The 23377-nt window shown below is 38.7% G+C and overlaps 1 protein-coding gene across 3 annotated transcripts in view; it reads right to left on the bottom strand.

The window, feature by feature from the left end:
• Positions 1 to 1441: 1441 nt before the first annotated feature.
• RUFY2 (RUN and FYVE domain containing 2) overlaps positions 1442 to 23377 on the bottom strand; it is an 86184-nt gene continuing 64248 nt past the window's right edge. The window contains exons 1-9 of one of the 3 annotated variants that reach the window (XM_058189431.1): positions 20710 to 20793; positions 16018 to 16117; positions 14781 to 14876; positions 14579 to 14688; positions 14461 to 14490; positions 7577 to 7665; positions 6237 to 6415; positions 4077 to 4139; positions 1442 to 2876 (exon numbers count right to left, since the gene is read on the bottom strand). In XM_058189431.1, coding sequence (XP_058045414.1) covers positions 2764 to 2876; positions 4077 to 4139; positions 6237 to 6415; positions 7577 to 7665; positions 14461 to 14490; positions 14579 to 14688; positions 14781 to 14876; positions 16018 to 16117; positions 20710 to 20793 — 864 coding nt within the window. In that variant the 3' untranslated portion in view covers positions 1442 to 2763. Of the gene's footprint in view, positions 2877 to 4076; positions 4140 to 6236; positions 6416 to 7576; positions 7666 to 14460; positions 14491 to 14578; positions 14689 to 14780; positions 14877 to 16017; positions 16118 to 20709; positions 20794 to 23377 lie in introns of those variants that run through there. The other 2 variants (XM_058189427.1, XM_058189428.1) reach the window with 2 other exon arrangements.

Below are 23377 nucleotides of genomic sequence, written 5' to 3' on the forward strand. Positions count from 1 at the left end.
GAAGACACTCTCCCTCAAAGAAGCATTTACAATTCCCTGAAACCAGCCTCGTGTAACCTCCTGTGTGGCCAGTACCAACCAGGAGGGACACGGGTCCAATAAATATGTGGTCGCATTCAGCCTCCCCAGTATCCTGTCCATGTCCTCGAGAGTCACGGGATCAAACTCATCCCAGATAACATCACCAAGAGTATCCCCCGTCATCCCACCTGGACCCATCAGAGTCCAGCCCGTCCCGAATCTGAGCGATTTTATCGTGCAGATATTGTCCAAAGTCCTCAGCACGACCCTGCAAGGGGTCCTCCCGCGCCCCCTGATGAAGTAGGGAGCGGGTCACCCTAAACAGGGAGGCTGGGCGATTATCTGCCGACGCAATAAGAGTGGAAAAATACTCACGTTTTGCCACTCTTATCGCCACCAGATAGATCTGAATATAAGACCTAACTAGTGGTCGGTCAGGTTCAGAACGGCTAGCTCTCCAATTTTAGTGTCTCAAGTGTTTTTAGATGTCCCAGGCAAATTTACCCAAAAAGGCAAACAGGTCTAATAGGACCAGGACAGAGGAAAAACCCCTATCCCGAGCCCTCCAGAGATCATCCACCAACGCGACCAAAGCTGTCTCCGTGCTGTACCCAGGTCGGAAGCCGGACTGGAACAGGTCTAAATAGACAATTTCATCCAGGTACTGAGGGAGCTGACGTGCCACCACACTCTCAGCAACCTTCGCCAAAAAGCGAAGGTTGGAGACCAGATGGTAGTTTGATAAAACAGTTGGATCCAGGGAAGGCTTCTTGAGGAGGGGCCTCACCACCGCCTCCTTCAAGGTGGACGGGAAGACACTCTCCCTCAAAGAAGCAGTTACAATTCCCTGAAACCAGCCTCGCGTAACCTCCTGTGTGGCCAGTACCAACCAGGAGGGACACAGGTCCAATAAATATGTGGTCGCATTCAGCCTCCCCAGTATCCTGTCCATGTCCTCGAGAGTCACGGGATCTAACTCATCCCAGATAACATCACCAAGAGTATCCCCCGTCATCCCACCTGGACCCACCCCATCAGAGTCCAGCCCGTCCCGAATCTGAGCGATTTTATCGTGCAGATATTGTCCAAAGTCCTCAGCACGACCCTGCAAGGGGTCCTCCCGCGCCCCCTGATGAAGTAGGGAGCGGGTCACCCTAAACAGGGAGGCTGGGCGATTATCTGCCGATGCAATAAGAGTGGAAAAATACTCACGTTTTGCCACTCTTATTGCCACCAGATAGGTCTGAATATAAGACCTAACTAGTGTTTGGTCAGGTTCAGAACGGCTAGCTCTCCAATTTTAGTGTCTCAAGTGTTTTTAGATGTCCCAGGCAAACCCTACCACCACCACCACCCCAAAAAAGGCAAACAGGAACTATATAAGTAAATCAGTTTTTTCATTTATTATTACACACTAGAAGACAGCCAAATATTTATGCAAATTACATATTGATACGTTTTGTATAAGTAGCTTCAAAATTTTGCATTGTTTTGGGTTGTTGTTTTTTTAGTTTAAACAATAGTATTATTTTACATGAGAGATGGTTTGCTTTAGCAGCCCTGATGATTCAGTGGTTAAAGTACAGTATTGTTGGTGAACTCTGCTCATTCCAGGAGTTCAATTCTGAGCTGCTCAAGGTTGATTCAGTCTTCCATCCTTCTGAGATCGGTAAAATGAGGACCAAGATTGTCTGGGGGCAATATGCAAATAATGCTTCTACATTTTAAACTGCCCAGAGAGTAAATCACTATGGGGCAATATACTATATATAAGCCAGAGGTGGGTTTCAGCAGGTTCTGACCAGTTCTGGAGAACCGGTAGTGGAAATTTTGAGTAGTTCGGAGAACCGGTAGTAAAAATTCTGACTGGCCCCATCCAGTGGTGGGATTCAAGTAATTTAACAATCGGTTCTCTGCTCTAATAATTTATTCCAACAACCAGTTTGCAAACTGCTCAGTAAGTTAACAACCGGTTCTCCCGAAGTGGTGCGAACTGGCTGAATCCCACCACTGGCCCTACCCCCATCTATTCTCTGCCTCCCAAGTCCCAGCTGATCAGGAAGAAATGGGATTTTGCAGTAATCTTCCCCTGAATTGGGGTGGGAATGGAGATTTTACAGTATCCTTCCCCTGCCACGCCCACCAAGCCATGCCATGCCACGCCCACCAAGCCACGCCCACAGAACCGGTAGTAAACAAATTTGAAACCCACCACTGATATAAGCCTAAATAGCAATAGCACTTAGACTTATATAGCGCTTCATAGTGCTTTTAATTCCGCTCTAAGTGGTTTACAGAGTCAGCATGTCGCCCCCAACAATCTGGGTCCTCATTTTACCCACCTCGAAAGGATGGAAGGCTGAGTCAACTGTGAGCCCGTGAGATTCGATCTGCTGAACTGCAGCTAGCAGTCAGCTGAAGTAGCCTGCAGTACTGCACTCTCACCACTGTGCCACCTTGTTTAAGGGATTTGAATTGCAATTGAGAAGACCTGAGTTCCAGTCCTCCTTTGGGCACAAAAGCCAAAGGGGTAACTTTGGATGAGCCACTTTCTTTCGGCCCTAAGAAGCCAATGCCAACCTACTTCTGAAAATGTGGCCAAGAAAACTTATCCATGTAGTTGCCAGAATCAAGACTGATTTGAATACGCGACAATAATATTCTATGTAAAACATAAATCCATATCAGCAGTGGGTCCAAACAAACAGAAGCATGTAATGATTGAGCGCTTTTAATTATTTTTCAAAGAGTCAAAAAACCCTCTAACACAAAGCATGCTTGTCCACCAATGTCTAATCTTCCATCTTGCCGGACCAGAATCTTCAATTCTCCCCCACGACTGGAGCACTGAAATGCTAAACGATGACAGAATTAGTTTAGGTAGACAGGAAATACACTTTTCTCTCTCTATCCAAATTAACAATGCAGACTTGCTGATCACTGATGAAGAGCAGGTAGATAAGAGAATTGAACACAATGTCCTACAATACAAACACAAGCCAGACTGGAAAAGATGAAATATATAAACAATTTTAACTACATTTCTCCCCCCAAAAAATACTAGAAGTCCTCAGTGTGTGACCCCAACTGAGCCCAAGATTTCTGTTGCTAAGCAAGATAGTTGTTAAATAAGATTTGACCCATTTTATGACCTTTCTTGCCACAGTTGTGAAGTGCATCACCGCAGTGCAGAGATGGGTTTCAGCAGGTTCTGACCAGTTCTGGAGAACCAGTAGTGGAAATTTTGAGTAGTTTGGCGAACCGGTAGTAAAAATTCTGACTGACTCCCCCCCCATCTATTCTCTGCCTCCCAAGTCCCAGCTGATTGAGAGGAAATAGGGATTTTGCAATATCCTTCCCCTGCCATGCCCACCAAGCCATGCCCACCAAGCCAAGCCACATCCACCAAGCCATGCCACGCTCATCAAGCCATGCCCACAGAACCGGTAATAAAAAAAATTGAAACCCACCACTGCCGCAGTTGTTAAGTAAGTAACACAATTGTAATGTGAATCTGGCTTTTCCTCTTGAATTTGCTTGACAGAAGAGCCCCAAAAGTGATTGCATGACCTTAGGGCATTGCAACCGTCATAAATTTGAATCAGTTGCCAAGCATCCAATTTTTGATCACGTGACCATGGGGATGCGACAGTGGTCATGCATGCAAAAAAATGGTTGTAAGTCACTTTTTTGTAACTTTTAACAGTCACTAAACACTAAATGTTAAGTTGAGGTCTACCTGTAGATAGCCACTGATTTAAGTCCCAATGATTTGCTGTAATCCTTAATTTTAGAATTAAAGCTACAGTAATTTCATTGGGTGGGCAAACTAGAAGAAAAGCATTATGCCTGGGATTTTTTTTTCATCTTGATTAAATTTGGCAGGGAATGATGGCTGAATTTTTACCAAGTCTACAGTATCAGGGCTACCCAATGAAACAACCAAGGTCCTTGTTTGAGTTCAAGAGTTCAGGAGGATATTGCAAATAAAATTTTGGCAGATTAAACTCAGAGACTTAAAAAGGGAAGCTCTGTAAAATCATAGGAATTCCTACCGCATAGTTTGTTTTTTCCCAATTGCTGTGACCAATAGCTGCTTAATACAGCATGAGCAGACCCTGGAGGAAAAAAATAAGAAGTAATAGTTGTGATAATAATGTCATAGCACAGGAGTCTGCAAACTTGGCTCTTTTAAGACATGTGGACTTAAGACAAGTCTTAAAAGAGCCAAGTTTGCAGACCCCTGTCATAGCAGATCAGTGTTCAAAGCACTTTACAATATCTTAACTTTAATAGTAATTACTGCAAGAGTGTAAGTTATTAACAAGCAAAATACATACAGTGGAAATGTTCTCTCAGTTGTTTCCTATGTGTCTGAAAATTGTTAGTCTCCCATTCTTTGTTGTAATCCCACCCATTCTCAATGGATCAAAAATCTGCTTCAAGGACACTTTCCTGAATGTGTGTTGGGTTATAATTGTGTCATCCCTGACCAGATGGACGTTTTAATCTAACACCTTCAGAAGGCACCAGCCAGTTAAAGGCTACAATACATAACAGTTGAAGGTGGCTCAGTGGCTAAGACGCTGAGCTTGTTGATCGAAAGGTCGGCAGTTCAGTGGTTCGAATCCCAGGGCCGCGTAACAGGGTGAGCTCCCATTACTTGTCCCAGCTTCTGCCAACCTAGCAGTTCAAAAGCACATAAAAAATGCAAGTAGAAAAATAGGGACCACCTTTGGTGGGAAGGTAACAGCGTTCCGTGCGCCTTTGGCGTTGAGTCATGCCGGCCACATGACCACAGAGATGTCTTTGCACAGTGCTGGCTGTTCAGCTTTGAAACTGAGATGAGCACCGCCCCCTAGAGTCGGGAATGACTAGCACATATGTGCGTGGGAAACCTTTACCTTTTTTACCTTACATAACAGTACTATTGCCCATTTTCTGATACTCAGTTCCAAGTTTGTGCTTTGGAACACTCAGGGACATGCCTCTCTCTCTGCAGCCCTCTCTGCAATTCATTCAAACTTTCATGTCTTTCTCCAGGATCATTTGACTGCTGCACAGGGTCCCATGATCCCATCATGGCAAACACACGATGGCTTTAAATAGTTGCAGGCAAGGGTTGCATTCAAACTTCTGTGCACTCCAAAATGCCTTTTCTGCATTATTTCCAAAATGCTGCACAATCTTACCACGTACGTAGTAAAGGAAAAAAAAACATAGATCATGTTACCTCAAAAATGTGTCTTCCAACAGTCCTAAGGCACCTTAACAATAACAGTGTAACTGAGTTGGAAAGAATCCGGGAAGTCTTCTAGCCCAACTCCCGATCAAGCAGGAGATCCTATGCCATTTCAGACAAATAGCTGTTCAGTCTCTTCTTTTAAAAAAAAACTCTAGTGATGGAGCATCCACAACTTCCATTTCCACTGGGTTAATTTTTCTCACTGTCAGGAAATTTCTCCTTAGTTCCAGCTGGATTTTTCCTTGATAAGCTTCCATCTATTACTTCTGGTTCTGTCTTCCGGTACTTTGGAGAATAGGCCCTCTTTTTGACAGCCCCTTAAATATTGAAAGCCCCTTAAATATTGGAAGATTGTTATCATGTCATCCTTAGACAGGGGTGAAATCCAGAAGGTTCTGACAGGTTCTGGAGAACCGGTAGCAGAAATTTTGAATAGTTCAAAATAGTTACAGGTTCTGGAGAACCGGTAAATGCCACCTCTGGCTGGCCCCAGAATGGGGTGGGAATGGAGATTTTGCAACATCCTTCCCCTGGAGCGGGATGGGAATGGAGATTTTGCAGTATCCTTCCCCTGCCATGCCCACCAAGCCACATCACGCCCAGCAAACCACGCCCACAGAACCGGCAGTAAAAAAAATTTGAATTTCACCACTGCCCTTAGTCCTTCTCTTTAGACTAGACATAGCCAGTTCCTGTAACCCATTCATTGTAATATTTTATTTTCCAGCCTCCTAATCACCTTTGTTGCAGCTTCTAAATACTCTTTCTACAGTTAGATAAACTAATTTATTGCTGCACTGACTTTTAGAGATAGCGGTTGCTTATGAAAAGTTGTTTCCACAAAGTTTTGTTCCTCTTACGGTTGAAATATTATTTTGGGGCTTCTGCTGCTACCGTATTTTGCTGTTGTTAAACAAGAATTATTCACCTTTATCTAATAGAAATAGGAAAAGCCTATACACAAACTTACCAGTGACAGGATCTTCAGAAATGCCATTCCATGGTGCAAAATAACGAGAGTAAAAGTCATAGCTGTCAGGATTTTTACGATGATCTCCTTTAACTGTGATTATTATGCCTTTTATTTTTCCGGTCTTGTCAGCCAGCAAAAGACGCTGGGCATCCACTTTTAATTTCTCCAGATCATACCTTGGTGACAAACATTCACCGTTAAGGACTCAAAACAGATGTCTATACCTTTGAAACTGCAAAACTAAAAACACCAATGAGAACAATGAACTGAATAATATTGTATTTTTTTAAATTAGTATAATACCAATGGTAATTGTAGATTTAGCTCTGGCTGTTGGCACAGTTTCCATGCAAAATACAGATTTGAAACCAAAATATTAAGCTTAGTAGAAGGGTGGGGGGGAAGGCCAGTAATAAGAAGATTGTCCAAAACAGGATTCTCCATTGTGGTATCCATTTAATCAGGGCTCTCCAACCTTGGTCACTTTAAGACTTGTGGACTTCAACTCCCACTTTAAAACTTGTGGACTTCAATTCTAGAAGTTAAAGTCCACAAGTCTTAAAGTGGCCAAGGTTGGAGACCCCTGCATTAAATCAGGGGTGTCCAATAACTTCTGGACTTGTGACCTTCAACTCCTTGTGAACTTGAAGACTTGTGAAATTCAACTTCTTGTTGTCAGCTTTGGAAGCCATATTAGGCCGGAAGCTTCCATGCTGCCACTTTCTCATATGTGCGAAAGTAGGAGGGGGGATTTAGTAGAGGGGTTGTCTTTAGACATAATAGCTTTAGACATAATAGCATTCTTCGGTCAAGGTCAGGCTGATCCTGCATCTGGAGAAGGAGTGGCCAGAGTGCTATCTCGAGATGGGACGGTTGGCGATTGGAGCATGTGATCGACTGCGGAGTCAGGGGATGGTTTTGGGGGTTTTGATTTACTGAGGGAAAACCTGGACCGCTCAGATTCGGGTTTTCCCAGATGTGCCAGTTTACCTATCCTAGTAAATAGAACTTTGAAAGATGCTTCCTTCGGAGTTTTTACTCGGAGTTGCGGGGGTTTCTGGAACGCTGACACTTGGGAACTTGAAGACTTGGGAACTTCAACTCCTAAAATTCCCCAGCCAGCCAGCTGGGGAATTCTGGGAATTGAAGTTCCCAAGTCTTTAAGTTGCCACGGTTGGGCACCTCTGCCCTGAATGGACCAGGAATTCCCAGAAAGTAGAACTCCCAACCAACTGAGAAGTGACAGGTATAGTCCAAACATCTGGATGGCATCAAACTGCATAAACTTAACAGTACAAGCAATCATTTAAAGAAATGTGCAGTTGAAATGTAGATACCTTTCATACACCTCACTGAGACAGATAAGTAGTTTTTTTGTGTCAGGAGAATAACGGACTTCTTGAACGTTCATATCCCCCACTGCTACCTAGTGATAAAATGGGACAGAATGAGCCAAAGTAGAGCTACCGTATTTTTCTCACGTCCACATAGTAGCAAGCTGTTCTTCATTACTTAATTACTATGTCTAACAACACCAATTTTATCCTTCTTCCCTGAAGTTTGGACTTGCCTTAACTCAACTCCATGATTTAAGCACTCTTTGTCCAGCCTCCAACAGCCACCAACCAGGGGATCCCAAAGCACACCATTTTTTTTTCCAAAGAGGAGGCAACAAAATGTACCCCCAGTTTTGAGTTTATCAAATATTTCTGGTCTAAAGATCTAATATGTGTTTCTTGTAAACAGGTAATGTCATTTTTAAATTGTTTCAAATAATGAGATACTTTCCTTCTCTTCTGCGGTGAATTCAGGCCATTAACATTCCAAGATAATAGTTTAATTGCCATTATCGGCCAAAGGAAACTTTTGGAACACCAGCCGCAGATCACATTTTACTTTAGGCCTTGCTCCTCCCACTGTTTCCGTTGTAATAGTTGCCAGTTGTTGTTGTGCCTTCATCTCTTGTTCCTTGCGTTTAGCAGCAGCTCTTGTCAGCCTTTGTTCTTTTGAATCTAAACCCGTCGTAGGTATTTCCAATACTTGTAATAAATCTTCTTCCATCACAATCTGTTCTTGTACCTGCTTCACTTCTCTTTCCTTCACTTCAGCCTCCCTTCTTCTAGCTTCCAATGGGGGAAGACTTCCAACTTTTAATACCTCAACATAAAATTCTCTTGCTTTTCCAACTGTATTGAGACGATGTACTTTCCCTGCATAGTATACTATTATACCAGTTGGAATATCCCATCTATATTCAATCTGACGTTTTTTAAGTTCATTCACCAGGAAGGCAAATTCCTTCCTAGCCCTTAACATTTTTGGTGGAATTTCCTTTAATATCAAAATATCTTGACCAGCAATCTGAATCTTCTCCCCCTTATATGAAGCTTGCAAAATCTGATTTCTCACTGTTCTGTTTGTAAAATAAATAACAACATCCCTTGGCAACTTTTTTTGCCTTGCTATCCAAGAATTCACACGATATATTTTATCAATTTGATAAGCCACATCTGCTGGACGAGCTGCTAATATCTCAGCAAATACTTCAGAAAAAATTTCCCTTAAATTCTCTTCCTTATTTTCTTTCAAACCTCGGATTCTCTTTGGAAAAAAAAAACGGTTTAGTTATATATATAAAAAAGGATATATCAGCAAAATTAATTGAGGTGGATAAGCAAGGAAGATACATTGCTATTGAACTTTTGTTGGAGGGAAAGAAGGTATTATTAATAGGAGTTTATGCTCCGAATCAACAACAAGAAAAAATTTTCAAGTTTTTATATAAAAGAATAGTGTTTTGGGATTATAAATCATATATATTAATGGGTGATTGGAATGGTGTGTTGGATACTCAAAAAGATAAAAAAAGTTTAAGGAAGATGTCAAGTAGAAATTACCAAAGGTTTTTGAAATGATGGAGGACTTGGAATTAAGAGATATTTGGAGAGAACATAATACAGAAGAGAGGGATTTTACCTTCTTTTCTGACAGGCATCAATCATTTTCGAGGATTGATTTTATTTTGATTTCTAATGATTTGTATTCTAGAGTGAAGAAGACTAAGATTTGTTCAAGAACTCTATCTGATCATAGTCCGGTTTGGATTGAAATTGATCGGGAAAAGGAGGCTAGGAGATCATGGAGGTTGAATGAGAATTTGTTTAAATATGAACAAAACGTAAATGAATGTAAAAAGCAAATGAAGGCATTTTTTATTATGAATATGAAAAAAGAAACATCTATAGAGATGATTTGGGACGCTTAAAGGCCTATATGAGAGGAAATCTTATACAAATGAATATTAAATACAAAAATAAATTGCAGAAAAGAAAAAGGAATTGGAAGAGGAAATTAAAAGAAAGAACAGTTATTGATAAATAGCCCAGGAAATAGTAAAATAAAAGAATCAATAAATATATTAAGAGGTCAGTTTAACATGTTGATGGCAGATCAAGTAGCAATTAATTTACAATATGTAAAACATGATCGTTTAATAATGCCAATAAGCCAGGAAGATGGCTTGCCTATTTAATAAGGAAAAACAGAAATCACGAATGATTGATAAAATAGAATATAGGGTAAGGAAGTTTATCAAAAGAATTTGATTAAAAAAGCATTTCTAGAGTATTATAGTAAGTTGTATACTAGGGATATGATTGATGATATAGAGATAGAAAGATATTTACAACAACAAAATATTTGTGAGCTTACAGAAAATCAAAGAGAAGAACTGAATCAATTAATTACTTCAGAGGAAATTTTGTTAGCAATTAAGCAACTTAAAATTGGTAAAGCACCAGGTACAGATGGCTTAACAGCTGTTTATTATAAAAATTTACAAAATGAGATGGTTGAACCACTTAAAGAGTTATTTAATAAAATTCAAATGGGAGGAGATGTTCCCCCTTCATGGAGGACAGCCTTTATTTCGCTAATACCGAAGGAAGATCGAGATGGTATTAAAGCAGAGAATTATAGGCCTATATCACTTTTAAATACTGATTATAAGATATTTGCCAAGATACTTGCTAATAGATTAATGCCAGTGATGAATCAAATAATTCATAATGATCAGTCAGGATTTATTAAGGGTAGGCAGATGAGATATAATGTGAGGCAAATTGTAAATTTACTTGAATATTTGGAAAGAAACAACCAAATCTCAGCGGCTTTTTTTTTTTGGATGCTGAAAAAGCTTTTGATAGATTGGACTGGCAGTTTCTGTTTAAAGTAATAGAAAAAATGCAATTTGGGGATTATTTTATCCACGCAATTAAGGCAATATATCAGAAGCAAACAGCACAAATAATAGTAAATGGTGGGTTAACAGAAACTTTTAAAATTGGGAAAGGGACGAGACAGGGATGTCCCTGTCTCCATTACTTTTATTTTAACTTTAGAAATTCTTTTGAATAAAATACGTGGTTCCGATCAAATAAAGGGAATTAGAGTTAAACATCAAGATTACAGATTAAGAGCTTTGCAGATGACTTGGTTGTTACTGTATCTCAACCAATATACTCAGCTACTGGTTTAAAAGATATAATTGGTCAGTATGGTAAAGTATCTGGATTTAAGGTGAATCAGCAAAAGACAAAGATGATAACTAAAAATATGAATATACAACAAAAAGAAGAGTTAGAAAGAACTACAGGTTTTGAAATCGTTAAAAAGGTTAAATATTTAGGAATATATATTACAGCTTCAAACGTTAAATTATATAAAAATAATTATGAGGTATTGTGGCAGAAGGTATGGAAAGAAATGGAGAGTTGGAAGAAGTTACAACTATCCTTGTTGGGAAGAATAGCGGCTATAAAAATGAATGTTTTGCCCAGGTTTCTATTTTTATTTCAAATGATACCGGTGCTTAAGAATGATATCAAATTACAGGAATGGCAAAAGGGGGTTAATAACTTTGTATGGATGGGCAAAAAACCAAGAATAAAATTAAAAATAATGCAGGATACAAGGGAAAGGGGGGGTCTTAAAATGCCTAACTTGAAATTGTATTATGAAGCAGTTGTTTTATCATTAATTACTGATTGGATTAATTTAACTGAGGAAAGAGTTTTGAATATAGAAGGGTATGGTTTGTTATATGGGTGGCATGCCTATATATTATATGATAAGAAAGTAGATAAAATATTTAAAAATAATATAATTAGAAATGCATTATTGAGGGTTTGGAGGAAATATCAATATAATTAGATGGAAAGATTCCAATATGGGCAATCCGAGACACATGATAGAAAATATAAATATATATCAAAAGATGCGGGTAGATATCTTGAAAGAACTTCTTTGTATGGAAAAGGGGGAATTACAATTAAAATCTAGAGAAAAGATGGGGGAAGAAGGGAAAAATTATACATGGTTCCAATATGGACAATTACAAGCTAGATGGATATTAGATCAAAAAATAGGTGTTAAGCAAACTGAGGATAATTTGTTAAAACAAATGAGAGATCAAGGCCAACAGCATATTAAGAGGTTGTATAATGTATTAGTAGAAATAGACTCAGAGTCCGAACTAGTTAAGGATTGTATGATTAAGTGGGCACAAAATTTTCAGCAACCAATAATGTTGGAAACTTGGGAAAGAATTTGGGTGAGGAATGTTAAATTTACACAAGCGCAAAATATGAGAGAAAATTTTATAAGATGTTTTATAGATGGCATTTAGACCCCAAAAGTTGTCATGTATGTATCCTAATGTACAGGCTAAATGTTGGAGATGCGATTGTGAAGATGCCACTTATTACCATATATGGTGGACTTGTAAAAAAGTTAAAGCATTTTGGATTAAAGTATGGTGGATCATGCAGAATATTTTGAAAAAGATTAAGTTTACTCCGCAGTTCTTTCTACTAGGAATTATTATGGACTGTACAGCTATAGAGACTAAATTGATTTTGAACTTAATAACAGCCGCAAGACTTTTGATTGCTCAGTATTGGAAGAAAGAAGAATTACCTACAATTGAAGAATGGACACTCAAAGTATCAAATCTGGCAGAGATGGCAAAAATCTCCGCTTACTTGAAAGACTATACACTAGAAAAATATATTTTAGAATGGAAAATGTGGATTGACTATATTCAAAATAAGTATCAGATAAAAAAATATCGAATAGCATATGAGTAAATTTAGGAAATATTTTGTATTAGATATATTTTTGAAGGAGAGGACAATTGAGAGTGTGACTAAGTGTGGTGTGACTAGAGATTATAATTTAGGAATTATTTTAGATTATGATTGTTAGTTTTGATACCCTGCATTTTGTTCTGGGAAGTCGGGTGGGGGTGGGGGTAAGGGGAGGGAATTGGGGGGTTTGGTAGAGATGGAGTGATGGTTAATGTACAGGGATTATTGAAGATGTATAAATATAATTAATGCAGGGTCGGGTCTGCCCAGTTACCATTTTAGAACGGTGGGGAGGGAGAAAAGAGAGAGTAGGAGGTAGGAAAGAGGAGAAGAGGAAGGAAGAGGGGTAGAAGAGGGAGAAGGAAGGTGTAGGGTGGAGGGAGGAGAGGATGTAGATAAGAGAAGGAGAGGAAGGTCTGGAAAGTAGAAGAAGGTAGAAGAGGGAAGAGTGTTAAAAATGGGGGTGGTGACTGGGCAAGCCCGACTAATTGTATATAACTGTACATTGGATGAATTATTTGATATGATTGTAAAAATAAAACTTTTTATAAAAAAAAAAAAAAAAAAGCACACCATTTTTAATGCCAGCAGTAACAGAATAACAGAGTTGGAAGGGACCTTGGAGGTCTTCTAGTCCAACCCCCTACGCAGACAGGAAATACCACTTCAGACCAGGGGTGAAATCCAGCAGGATCTGACAGGTTCTGGAGAACCGGTAGCAGAAATTTTGAGTAATTCGGAGAACCGGCAAATGCCACCTCTGCCTGGCCCCAGAGTGGGATGGGAATGGAGATTTTGCAATATCCTTCCCCTGCCACACCCACCAAGACACACCATACCCACCAAGCCATGCCCAGAGAACCGGTAGTAAAAAAAATTGGATTTCTCCACTGCTTCAGACAAATGGTTGACCAGCCTCTTCTTAAAAGCCTCCAATGTTGGAGCACCCACAACTTCTGAAGGCAAACCATTCCACTGGTTAACTGTTCTCACTGTCTGGAAATTTCTCCTTAGTTTTAGGTTGGTTCTCTCGATTAGTTTCCATCCACTGCTTCTCGTTCTGGCTTCGGGTGCTTTGGAGAATAGCTTGACATACATCCCTTTGTTTGTGGCAGCCCTTTAAATATTGGAACACTCACAACATTGTCACCCCTGGTCCTTCTTTAGAACTGAATTCAGGGGTGTTTGTAGAGCATGTTTCAAAAGGCGAGATGGTTTTGAGTTCAGTAGTGGGTTTCAATTTTGGTCACTAGTGGTTTGATCACAGGCGCATGCATGCTCACACATGCGTGCAATGCTTCTGCACATGCGCAGAGACGTCCAGGCGGGTGGGCGGAGCCTCCCGCTGGCGCCGCTACCGATTCGCCCGATCCGGCTCGAACAGGTTGCAACCCACCACTGGTGTGATCAAGCCTTTACCTTGTTTTTTGTGTGTGTGGCACATGTGTAGAGCTATAATTGCCTTTTGGATATATCCCCGCAACACCCTTGGCTGACTTCTACTGCTAAGGAGAAAGATTCCCATGTAGAATTTTTATTCACTGTTTTGTTAAAAGTGAAGTGCACTTTCTGGTATGTTACTCAATGCAAAAATGGAATGTGTATATTGATCCACTCAGGGAACATTCTAGAGACGCATTAAAAAGGGAGATCAATCACAGCCATAATATTTAAATTAACAGTATCATCCACATGCAATACAAAAGGGGTGAGATTTAGATGCAATGCCTCACCCACCATTTTATGGCTTTTTGACACTGAATTAGTGGGTTTTAGATTAGGCTTTTAATATTGAATTCCCCACTTCATTTGTAGCATACTGAAGACATTGTTTTCATTTAGTTTTGGGGATTAAATTTCACATGTAGGAAGAATTTAACAGTGAGGAAACTTAAGGAAGCCTTTGCAGGGGTGTCAAATTGGCAGCCCGCAAGCTGGATATGTCACAGGCAGGCCACGCCCACCCCAGCTCCGCGAAGGTGGGGAAAGTTGTGATATGTCATGTGACAGCAACGTGATGCCACAGGTTTGACACCCGTGATAAATACAATGGGGAAAAAAGCTGTGTGACTTACCCTTACCAACTTTTCTACTTCCTGGAAATCCTAGATTTAAAAAATGAAAGCAGTATGAAAACCACGTGTGCCTTTCACTTTTCAAGGAAATATTCAAAAGGTACCACGTAAAGCTAACCTGTGGATAAGTGAAGTAAAGGGGCATATCCAAGCTAATCTCATCTCCTGCTTTCCTGGCTTTCAATTCTCCACTAAGAGTTTTAAAAGTGAGGGTGGGATTCATATTTTCTGTTTTTAAAATCAGAAAGGTATAACCGTCAAGATGGTTAAAAAAAAAACATGTATTGTGTCAAACGATGAACCGTTAAAATACCACTTACTCTTATGGAATAATACAGCAGCAGACGCAAGGGTGGCATGGCCACACAGAGGGACTTCATTTGTCGGTGTAAACCATCTTAATCCGAAACAGGAACCTGAAAGAGGATGCTCACGAATCACTCTTATTGTTTCAACAGCAGAAACAGTACTGTCAGGCCTGCCTCCATTCAAAACCCATGAAAGAAAACCCTCGACTCCACTGATGTAGAGAAGAGGTACTTTCACTGAGTTTGACATGATAACGGCTAAAGCAAGGCAAGACCTGAGTCAAAAGGCGTGAAAGTTACAGGTTGAAAGTTTCCCCAAATCCTTTCCCCCACAGTCCCAGGCTAAACATCCAATCCACATCCCGCATAACATCATATAAAGCACTTCTTCAGGTATTTCGCCCATCTGAAGTTCTAGAACAGTTGGCCTTGACTTTTTCTAATTTCAATAGTTTATGAGTATAGCAGAACATCTACAGGGAAGAGGTATCAAAAAGAGATGACAGGCAGAATCTAGGTCCTTTTTGTGTTTGTTGATAATATTATCAATATTTTAACCTACCTTTTTTTGTTATATATATATATATATACTTGGTCAACTTGTGGCAGTGAACATACCTAATATCTCCTATTTTCCTCACAAACCTGTGAGTATGATGGCATCACAACATATGAATATAAATTGGAGGGACTTTGATTGATTTGATTTGATTTGACAGCTGTATCCACCACCTGCAATTTCTCGAATCGCCTATGGATGCCATTCAGCTATAGGGTAGATCTTCACCTTCATTGAGTGGTGGGATTCAAATAATTTAACAACCGATTCTCTGCTCTAATGACCAGCTGGGTAGGTGTGGTTTGGTGGTCATGTGACTGTGTGGGCTCACTCACGTCGATGGGTGCTTCGCCTTAGCTGTTACAGTGTAATAAGGGTTAACCAGAGAGGCAGTTTCTGTAAGCAGGGCAATAAAGATTAGGCTAGAAACAACACCAGAATGTTGTCTTCCTTACAGGATTAGCCCTGTAAAGTGGGAAAAAACAAAGTAAGATTTCTTCCAACCACCGGTTCTCCGAACTGCTTAGAAAGTTAACAACCAGTTCTCCCGAATAGGTGCGAACTGGCTGAATCCCACCACTGCCTTCATTTCATAGTCTGTCACAATAACACCCAACCTGTTTATCAGGAATGCTTCTGATAATTCACCTTTCAGCAATGCTACATTTAAATACACAAATGATTATTTACTTCTGGTGAAGTCATCTGTGGGATGCAGTTTTCTGATGAATGCTGTTTCTGAGAGGTTCATTTCTGCAGCAATTTTTTGATGCCAGCCTTCTTTCAGCTCCTAAAATGAATAACAACCAATTAAAACAGTGATCTACAAATGCACCCTGTGTCTTTTGTAGCGAGCATATAATGTTTTATTTTTTTCAATAAATATTTTGTATTAAATAAATATTTTAATAAATATTTTGTGTTAAATGTATCTGGTAAACAACAAAGGGACGCGGTGGCTCATTGGCTAAGAAGCTGAGCTTGTCGATCGAAAGGTCGGCAGTTCAGTGCCGTGGAATGGGGTGAGCTCCCGTTATTTGTCCCAGCTTCTGCCAACCTAGCAGTTCAAAAGCATGTAAAAATGCAAGTAGAAAAATAGGGACCACCTTTGGTGGGAAGGTAACAGCATTTTGTGAGCCTTTGGCATTGAATCATGCCAGCCACATGACCACGGAGACATCTTCGGCTGTTCGGCTTTGAAACGGAGATGAGCACTGCCCCCTAGAGTCGGGAACGACTAGCACATATGTGCAAGGAGAATCTTTACTTTTACCGTTAAACAACACACTTCTCCTTACACCCAAAAGAGAGGACCATTTCTATCTCCCAATTCCTTATTCAACAAAGAGATGCAGAAGACCCATGAATAGCAACATGAAAAAAATCACTCAGGTTCCAGTTCCTCTATGATACGATGGTCTACCGAAAATATTGATTCAAGGTGAGGTGTGTTCTGTACCTACGGTGACCACATCTTGGAATGTTGGAGCATCGACGCTCTGGAATGAACTTCCCCCTGGCCTACGTCAAGTGCCTGATCTTCGGACCTTCCGTCGTGAGCTAAAAACATATTTATTTATTCAAGCGGGACTGGCATAATGGTTTTTATAGTTATAATCTTAAATTGGGTTTTATTGGGTTTTTTAAACTTTTTATAATTTTAAATTTAAACTTTTAATTATCAGCCTTTTGAAATTTGCTAGGTTTTAATTGTTGGTTTTAATTGTATATGTATTGTGTTTTATCTTTGGCTGTACACCGCCCTGAGTCCTTCGGGAGAAGGGCGGTATAAAAATTTAATAAATAATAATAATAATAATAAACGACCAACCTCAAAAAGGGGTAAAGGAGGTTCATAAGGAGCTTTAAAAATTAATTGTACCTGCTTTAACTTCGTTTTAGAAAGGAAAATTCAAGAAGAAACCGAGAAAAAATAAACAAATCTAACGGTCAGCTTTCTGAAATGAAGTATTGCTCTTTATAATCATTATGTAGTGGCAATAAATACCACTGTATCTGTATTTGTATTTATGTGTGCAGCTCTGAGTATAGAAAAATCTTTTTTTTTTCCGGGCAAATTTTTTTTATTTTCCAAAATAATTCCCACAATTTGACCAGTGTACAGGACAATCACTTATCCAACAATCGATCCCATACTCAGATTATGCTCAATCAGGCCTGCTCGGCCGCCACTCCCTTCCTTAATCCTTCCTACCCTTCTCATCCTTCTTCTACTTTCCCCACCATCCTTCTCCTCGCTTTCCTACTTCCCCTCCTCTTTCCCACTTCTCACTTCCATCCTTTCTAACCCTCTATCTTCCCCTCCTTCTTCTCCTCCTATCCTTTCTTCTCCCTCCCTTCTTTCCTACCTACCTACCTGCCTACCTACTTTCTTCCTTCTTTACTCCTCTTTCCTTACCCTTTCCCTTCCGGAGTGGTTACCGAGCAGCCCCGACTTTACACCATTCCAACTTGCTTAATTCTACCATTATTCCTGTACAATGGCAATCAATCAATTTATAATCTTCCCCTTCCACCACCCCCATTTCCCCCCTCCCCCCCAAGACTTCCCAGAACAGAATACAGGGTATAATAACTAACAAACATAATCTAAAATATAACATAAAACATATTCCATTTCACACCATCACACTATCAATTCCCTTCTTTCTTAAACTCTAATACATAGCAATTCACTCAAAAAGTAATTGGTATTTTTTAATCTGATACTTATTTTGAATATAATCGATCCACTTTCTCCATTCCAAAATATATTTTTCTTGTGTATAGTCTTTCAAGTAGTACCTACGGTGACCACATCTTCTTGGAATGAAATAAACGACCAACCTCAATAAGATGCAAATGAGGTTCATAAGGAGCTTTAAAAAATAATTGTACCTGTTTTAACTTCGTTTTAGAAAGGAAAATTCAAGAAGAAACTGAGAAAAAATAAACAAATCTAACGGTCAACTTTCTGAAATGAAGTATTGCTCTTTATAATCATTATGTAGTGGCAATAAATACCACTGTATCTGTATTTGTATTTATGTGTGCAGCTGAGTATAGAAAAATCTATTTTTCCTGCCCTCTAGTAATTTGGCGATCACGCGCAAAGCACGTGCACAAAGCGAACCGGTGGTAAAACCAGTTAAAACCCACCACCGGAGAGAACCCACAGAATCGAGCATGGACTCAGCTTTATGAAAATAGTTCTCTTTGGCAAACATTTAGCTGACCCAGAAGTAAATCCTAGGATGGGACTACAAGTGTCCCTATGTTTAAAAGTGAGAGAGGTCTACAACTGTGTTTCTCAAACCTGGCAACTTTAAGGAGTATGGACTTCAACTCCCAAAATTCTGGGAGTTAAAGTCCACATGCCTTAAAGTTGCCAAGGATGAGAAACACTGCAACACATGCAGTGTATGATTTGGGGGGCCTAGGCTCTAGATGCATATGTCATGCTGATTCCCCCTAATTCTTTTTGGCAAGGATTTGCTTGCCACCATCCAAACATTTTATTTTATTTTATTTGTCAATCACATATAAGATAACATAATTGGGATACATAAAAAGAGTAAGTAAAAAAAGGGAATATTAGGACAGGGACGGTAGGCACGCGGGTGCACTTATGCACGCCTCTTACAGACCTCTTAGGAATGGGGTGAGGTCAACAGTAGACAGTTTAAGCTTAAAGTTTTGGGGGTTTGGGGAAGAAACCACAGAGTCAGGTAGTGCATTCCAGGCATTGACAACTCTGTTGCTGAAGTCATATTTTCTGCAATCAAGTTTGGAGCGGTTTATCTTGAGTTTGTATCTATTATTTGCTCATGTATTGTTGTGGTTGAAGCTGAATTAGTCATTGACAGGCAGGACATTGTGGTAGATAATTTTATGTACTATGCTTAGGACAGACTGAAGTCTGCGTAGTTCTAAGTTGTCTAAGCCCAAAATTTGGAGTCTGGTGGCAGAAGATATTTTATTGTGAGCAGAGGAGTGCCCTTCTTGTGAAATATCTCTGGACTCTCTCGATTGTATTTAGGTCCGATATGTCAAAATAAGTTTTAAACTCTATTTCAGGAGATCTTTAAGTTTGGGAGGCACATCTGAAATGTTGAGAACACATGGTCTCTCTCTCTCTCTCTTTTTCACACACGCAAAAAATGGCTGCCAAAGGTTAGCTAGGAACAAAGGGGCTGCCATGGCTAGTGTGATCAAACATGATACATTCATTACACCCAAAATTTTCCGTTCTCCAGCTTCTTTTTGCTTTCTTTTGTTTCTGGGCAGGTGGACAGTTTCAGCCGAATTTCTTGAACTTACCATACGTAATAAATTTAAATAAACAAATATTTAAATATAAAACAGTCCCCATCATGTTGCATTGCAAGAAAAAAAAATGACTGTTTTCAACTCCCATCTTTTTTTTTAACCCATTTTTTTTTCATTGTTGTGGTTGAATGTTCATTTTTCTGTTTTGTATTTTATTCTTGTTGACAAACAAAAATAAATCTGTTAAAAAAATAAAAGAATTCTGAAGAATTCTGAACAGCTGATACATGGGCATCCGAGCATCATCTTCATGAATTTATCAACCTAATTTTCTATTTTTGAAGCCCAGCAAAACAAAAGGAATATCCTGGGAACCTACTACTACTACTGTAGACCTCACCCCATTCCTAAGAGGTCTGTAAGGGATGTGCATAAGAGCACCAGCGTGCCGACCATCCCTGTCCTAATGTTCCCTTTAATTGTATTCATTTTATGTATTCAATTCATGCTTAAACATCTAATTATATTATCTAATATGTACTCGACAAAATAAATAAATAAATAATAACCATGATATACAGTATGTTTTTAACCATCGCCATCTTGTGGTAACTTTGAAATACAATACTGTGGTCTTTCTTCTCTCAATTTTGTATAATCAGTTCAATGTTCATATAAAGTTGAGGCAACCTTTTTGGTTCAAAAGAAGGAAACATGAAACTAACCTGCATAAACTTCTCAACAAAAAAGATCCAGTTTTGAAAGAACTGTGTTCTATCTTTGCAAAGCTTGGTTACGGATCATGCGACACTAAATGCAAGGCTGTATTTCAGTTTGAACTGAAAAGCTTCACGGAATACATGCAAAATCTTTGCCAATATACAGTGGCTTCATAAAATACTGGCAAAAGATTTTCTTGAGGACAAACCTTCCACCCATACTTCCACCTGTAACTTAAATAAGCAATATAGATCCTCTGTTTGTACAAAGGATCAGTTAATCCCTTGTATAAACAGTTAAGTAAATTCTATTCAAAGAAAATGGCATCACTCACAAATAGCAGACATTGCTAGTTAATGTTCTTTAAACCAGAGGAATTCGTTAAAAACTTACATCTTCGAGAAGACAAACAGCAGCAGGATTCCCACCAAAGGGTTGGCTGGTAAATGCATCGATTATGAAAACTGAAATCTGCATTTTCTTCCTTACAAAATTATACAAGGCTTTCTAAAATGGCCCTTTGGAAATTGCCGAGTCTGTCTTTCTTGTTATTGCAGAAATGTTCAAGTTAATATTAAACTCAGCAAGTAGAAAGAAGCAGTAGTCTTTATCTAAATTGATTTGACTTATTTACCTTTTTCAGCAGCTATACAAAGACTAAGCAATTTATTGCATTATTATTTATTATGGGATTTTGAAGAGTTATTTTTGCTTAGCTGAGTATGCAGCTGTTGGGACAATTGTGATTCTGTAAATTTACTCAGAAGTAAAACCTACTACATTGTTTAACATTTCCATTGCTTCAGTAGCTATAGAACGACTTTTTGCCATCTGTGTTGGCATCTGCCAGAAGTTTCTACCATTTCAAAGAAAGAAACCTGTAAGGACTCAGCTAACAAAAACTAAAATAATTCATATTCCATTCCCAAATAACATTAAGAAAGCTACAAAACATTGGGATCAGATATATCTTTTGAGTCAGAAGATTTTAAAAATAAACATACAGTTGGCTAGAGATTTTCCTTTTGGAGTTAATGGATGGAAAGATCTTATGGAATTCTGTTTTTATATATAACAGTGGAAAGGCTCCTATATGCACAAAGTTAGAAGGACTTACAGATACCTACAATGGAAGAATGGATGGCTAAGCCAATAGAATTGACAGAAATGATGAAAACTAAAGAAGACTTTGACCAATTTTATTTTTACCTAGAAATCACTTTTTGACTTTTTGCAAGAGACTGCAAGAAATGAAATTGTGATTTTTGGATTTGATGATTAGAAACAAAGCTTTATAGAAACATTAGAGTCTGAATTTGATGTATTTTTTAATTATTTCCAGACAAAGTAAGTTGAAAGTTATTCCTTTTCTATTCTTTTTTTTTTGTTCTGTACTTTTATCTTGCTCTTTTCCTAAATTTTCCTTTTTTTCAATTGATTTTCCTTCTTGCTCATTTTTTTTAAAATTCAAGAAAGTTACATAAAAAAACAAACTAAATTCCATTCTCCAATATAGAAAAATGAAGGCAGTTGTGGTTTTGACCATCTGAATGACATAACCTTTCCTTCCTTTCTTCATTGCTTTTTCTCCTGCTGTAGCCATTGCCTCCCTAACATTACATTAGTAGCACACATAATTCACCTTTAAGATCCATAATATTCCCATCAGAAAGCAAATGCGTTGGAAAATGTGGATGAGGAGCATAATTGTGGGAGGTAAGGAGCATGGACTACCATTGGCTTCTTGGTTTTTAGCTTTCCCTGAGATTTGTAATCCCATTTCACAAGCTATGCGAGATTTTATAAGAAATGCGTGTAAATTGAACAAATTTTCTTTCCCGAATATAGAAAGACATTGTCTGTACACCTATAATAGCATTAACAACACCTACTGTATACTAATATGGCAATATTTGATTTACAGTATTTTTATTGTTTACTTATACCATGTTGTTGAATATGGTACATATTTTTAAAACTAAGTTTCATTTGTACTATAAACTACTATTAAAAGTGTAATTACACTCTTTCACTGTGCATACAAGTTAAAATATATGTTTTCAAATCTCTATGTGAGCACGTGTCCTACCTGGAAGACCAGCCATCATAATCTAACAGAATTATGAAATGAAATTTTTAGTTTAAAATTCATGTTCACCACAAAGCTCTCTATGAAGTTGTCATTATTAAAGAAAGAATATGTAATCATAAAAAAGAATTGATACACTTTGTAATTTAATTCTTTGAATTATCTTTATTTATTTATTTATTTATTATTTATTTTGTCACAACAGTATATATAAGCATAAGCATGAAGTAACTATATAGTATATAAGCATATATATAAGTATGAAATAACTATATAAATTGGATATAATGAAAAGAAACAGTAGGACAGGAACGGTAGGCACGTTTGTGCTCTTATGCACGCCCCTTAAAGATCTCTTAGGAATGGGGTGAGGTCAACAGTAGACAGCTTTTGGTTAAAGCTTTGGGGATTTTGAGTAGATACCACAGAGTCTGGTAGTGTGTTCCAAGCATTAATAACTCCGTTACTGAAGTCATATTTTCTGCAATCAAGATTGAAGCGGTTAACATTAAGTTTAAATCTATTGTTTGCTCTTGTATTGTTGTGATTGAAGCTGAAGTAATCCTCAACAGGAAGGACTTTGCAATAGATGATTCTATGAGTTAAACACAGGTCCTGTCGAAGGCGGCGGAGTTCTAAGTTTTCTAAACCCAAGATATCAAGTCTGGTGGTATAAGGTATTTTGTTATATTCAGAGGAGTGGAGAACTTTTCTTGTAAAATATTTCTGGATACGTTCAATCGTATTGATGTCTGAAATGTGGTATGGGTTCCAGACAGGCGAGCTGTATTCAGGTATTGGTCTAGCAAATGTTTTGTAAGCTCTGGTTAGTAGTGTAGTGTTTCTGGAGAAGAAGCTACGTAAGATTAGGTTAACAACTCTTAATGCCTTTTTTGCGATGTAGTTGCAGTGGGCTTCGGCACTTAGCTCATTGGATATGAAGACTCCATATGAAGACTGGGTGGGGGTCAT

Source organism: Ahaetulla prasina, chromosome 6 (genome assembly GCF_028640845.1).
Source record: "Ahaetulla prasina isolate Xishuangbanna chromosome 6, ASM2864084v1, whole genome shotgun sequence".
In the NCBI taxonomy this organism is placed as follows: Eukaryota; Metazoa; Chordata; class Lepidosauria; order Squamata; family Colubridae; genus Ahaetulla; species Ahaetulla prasina.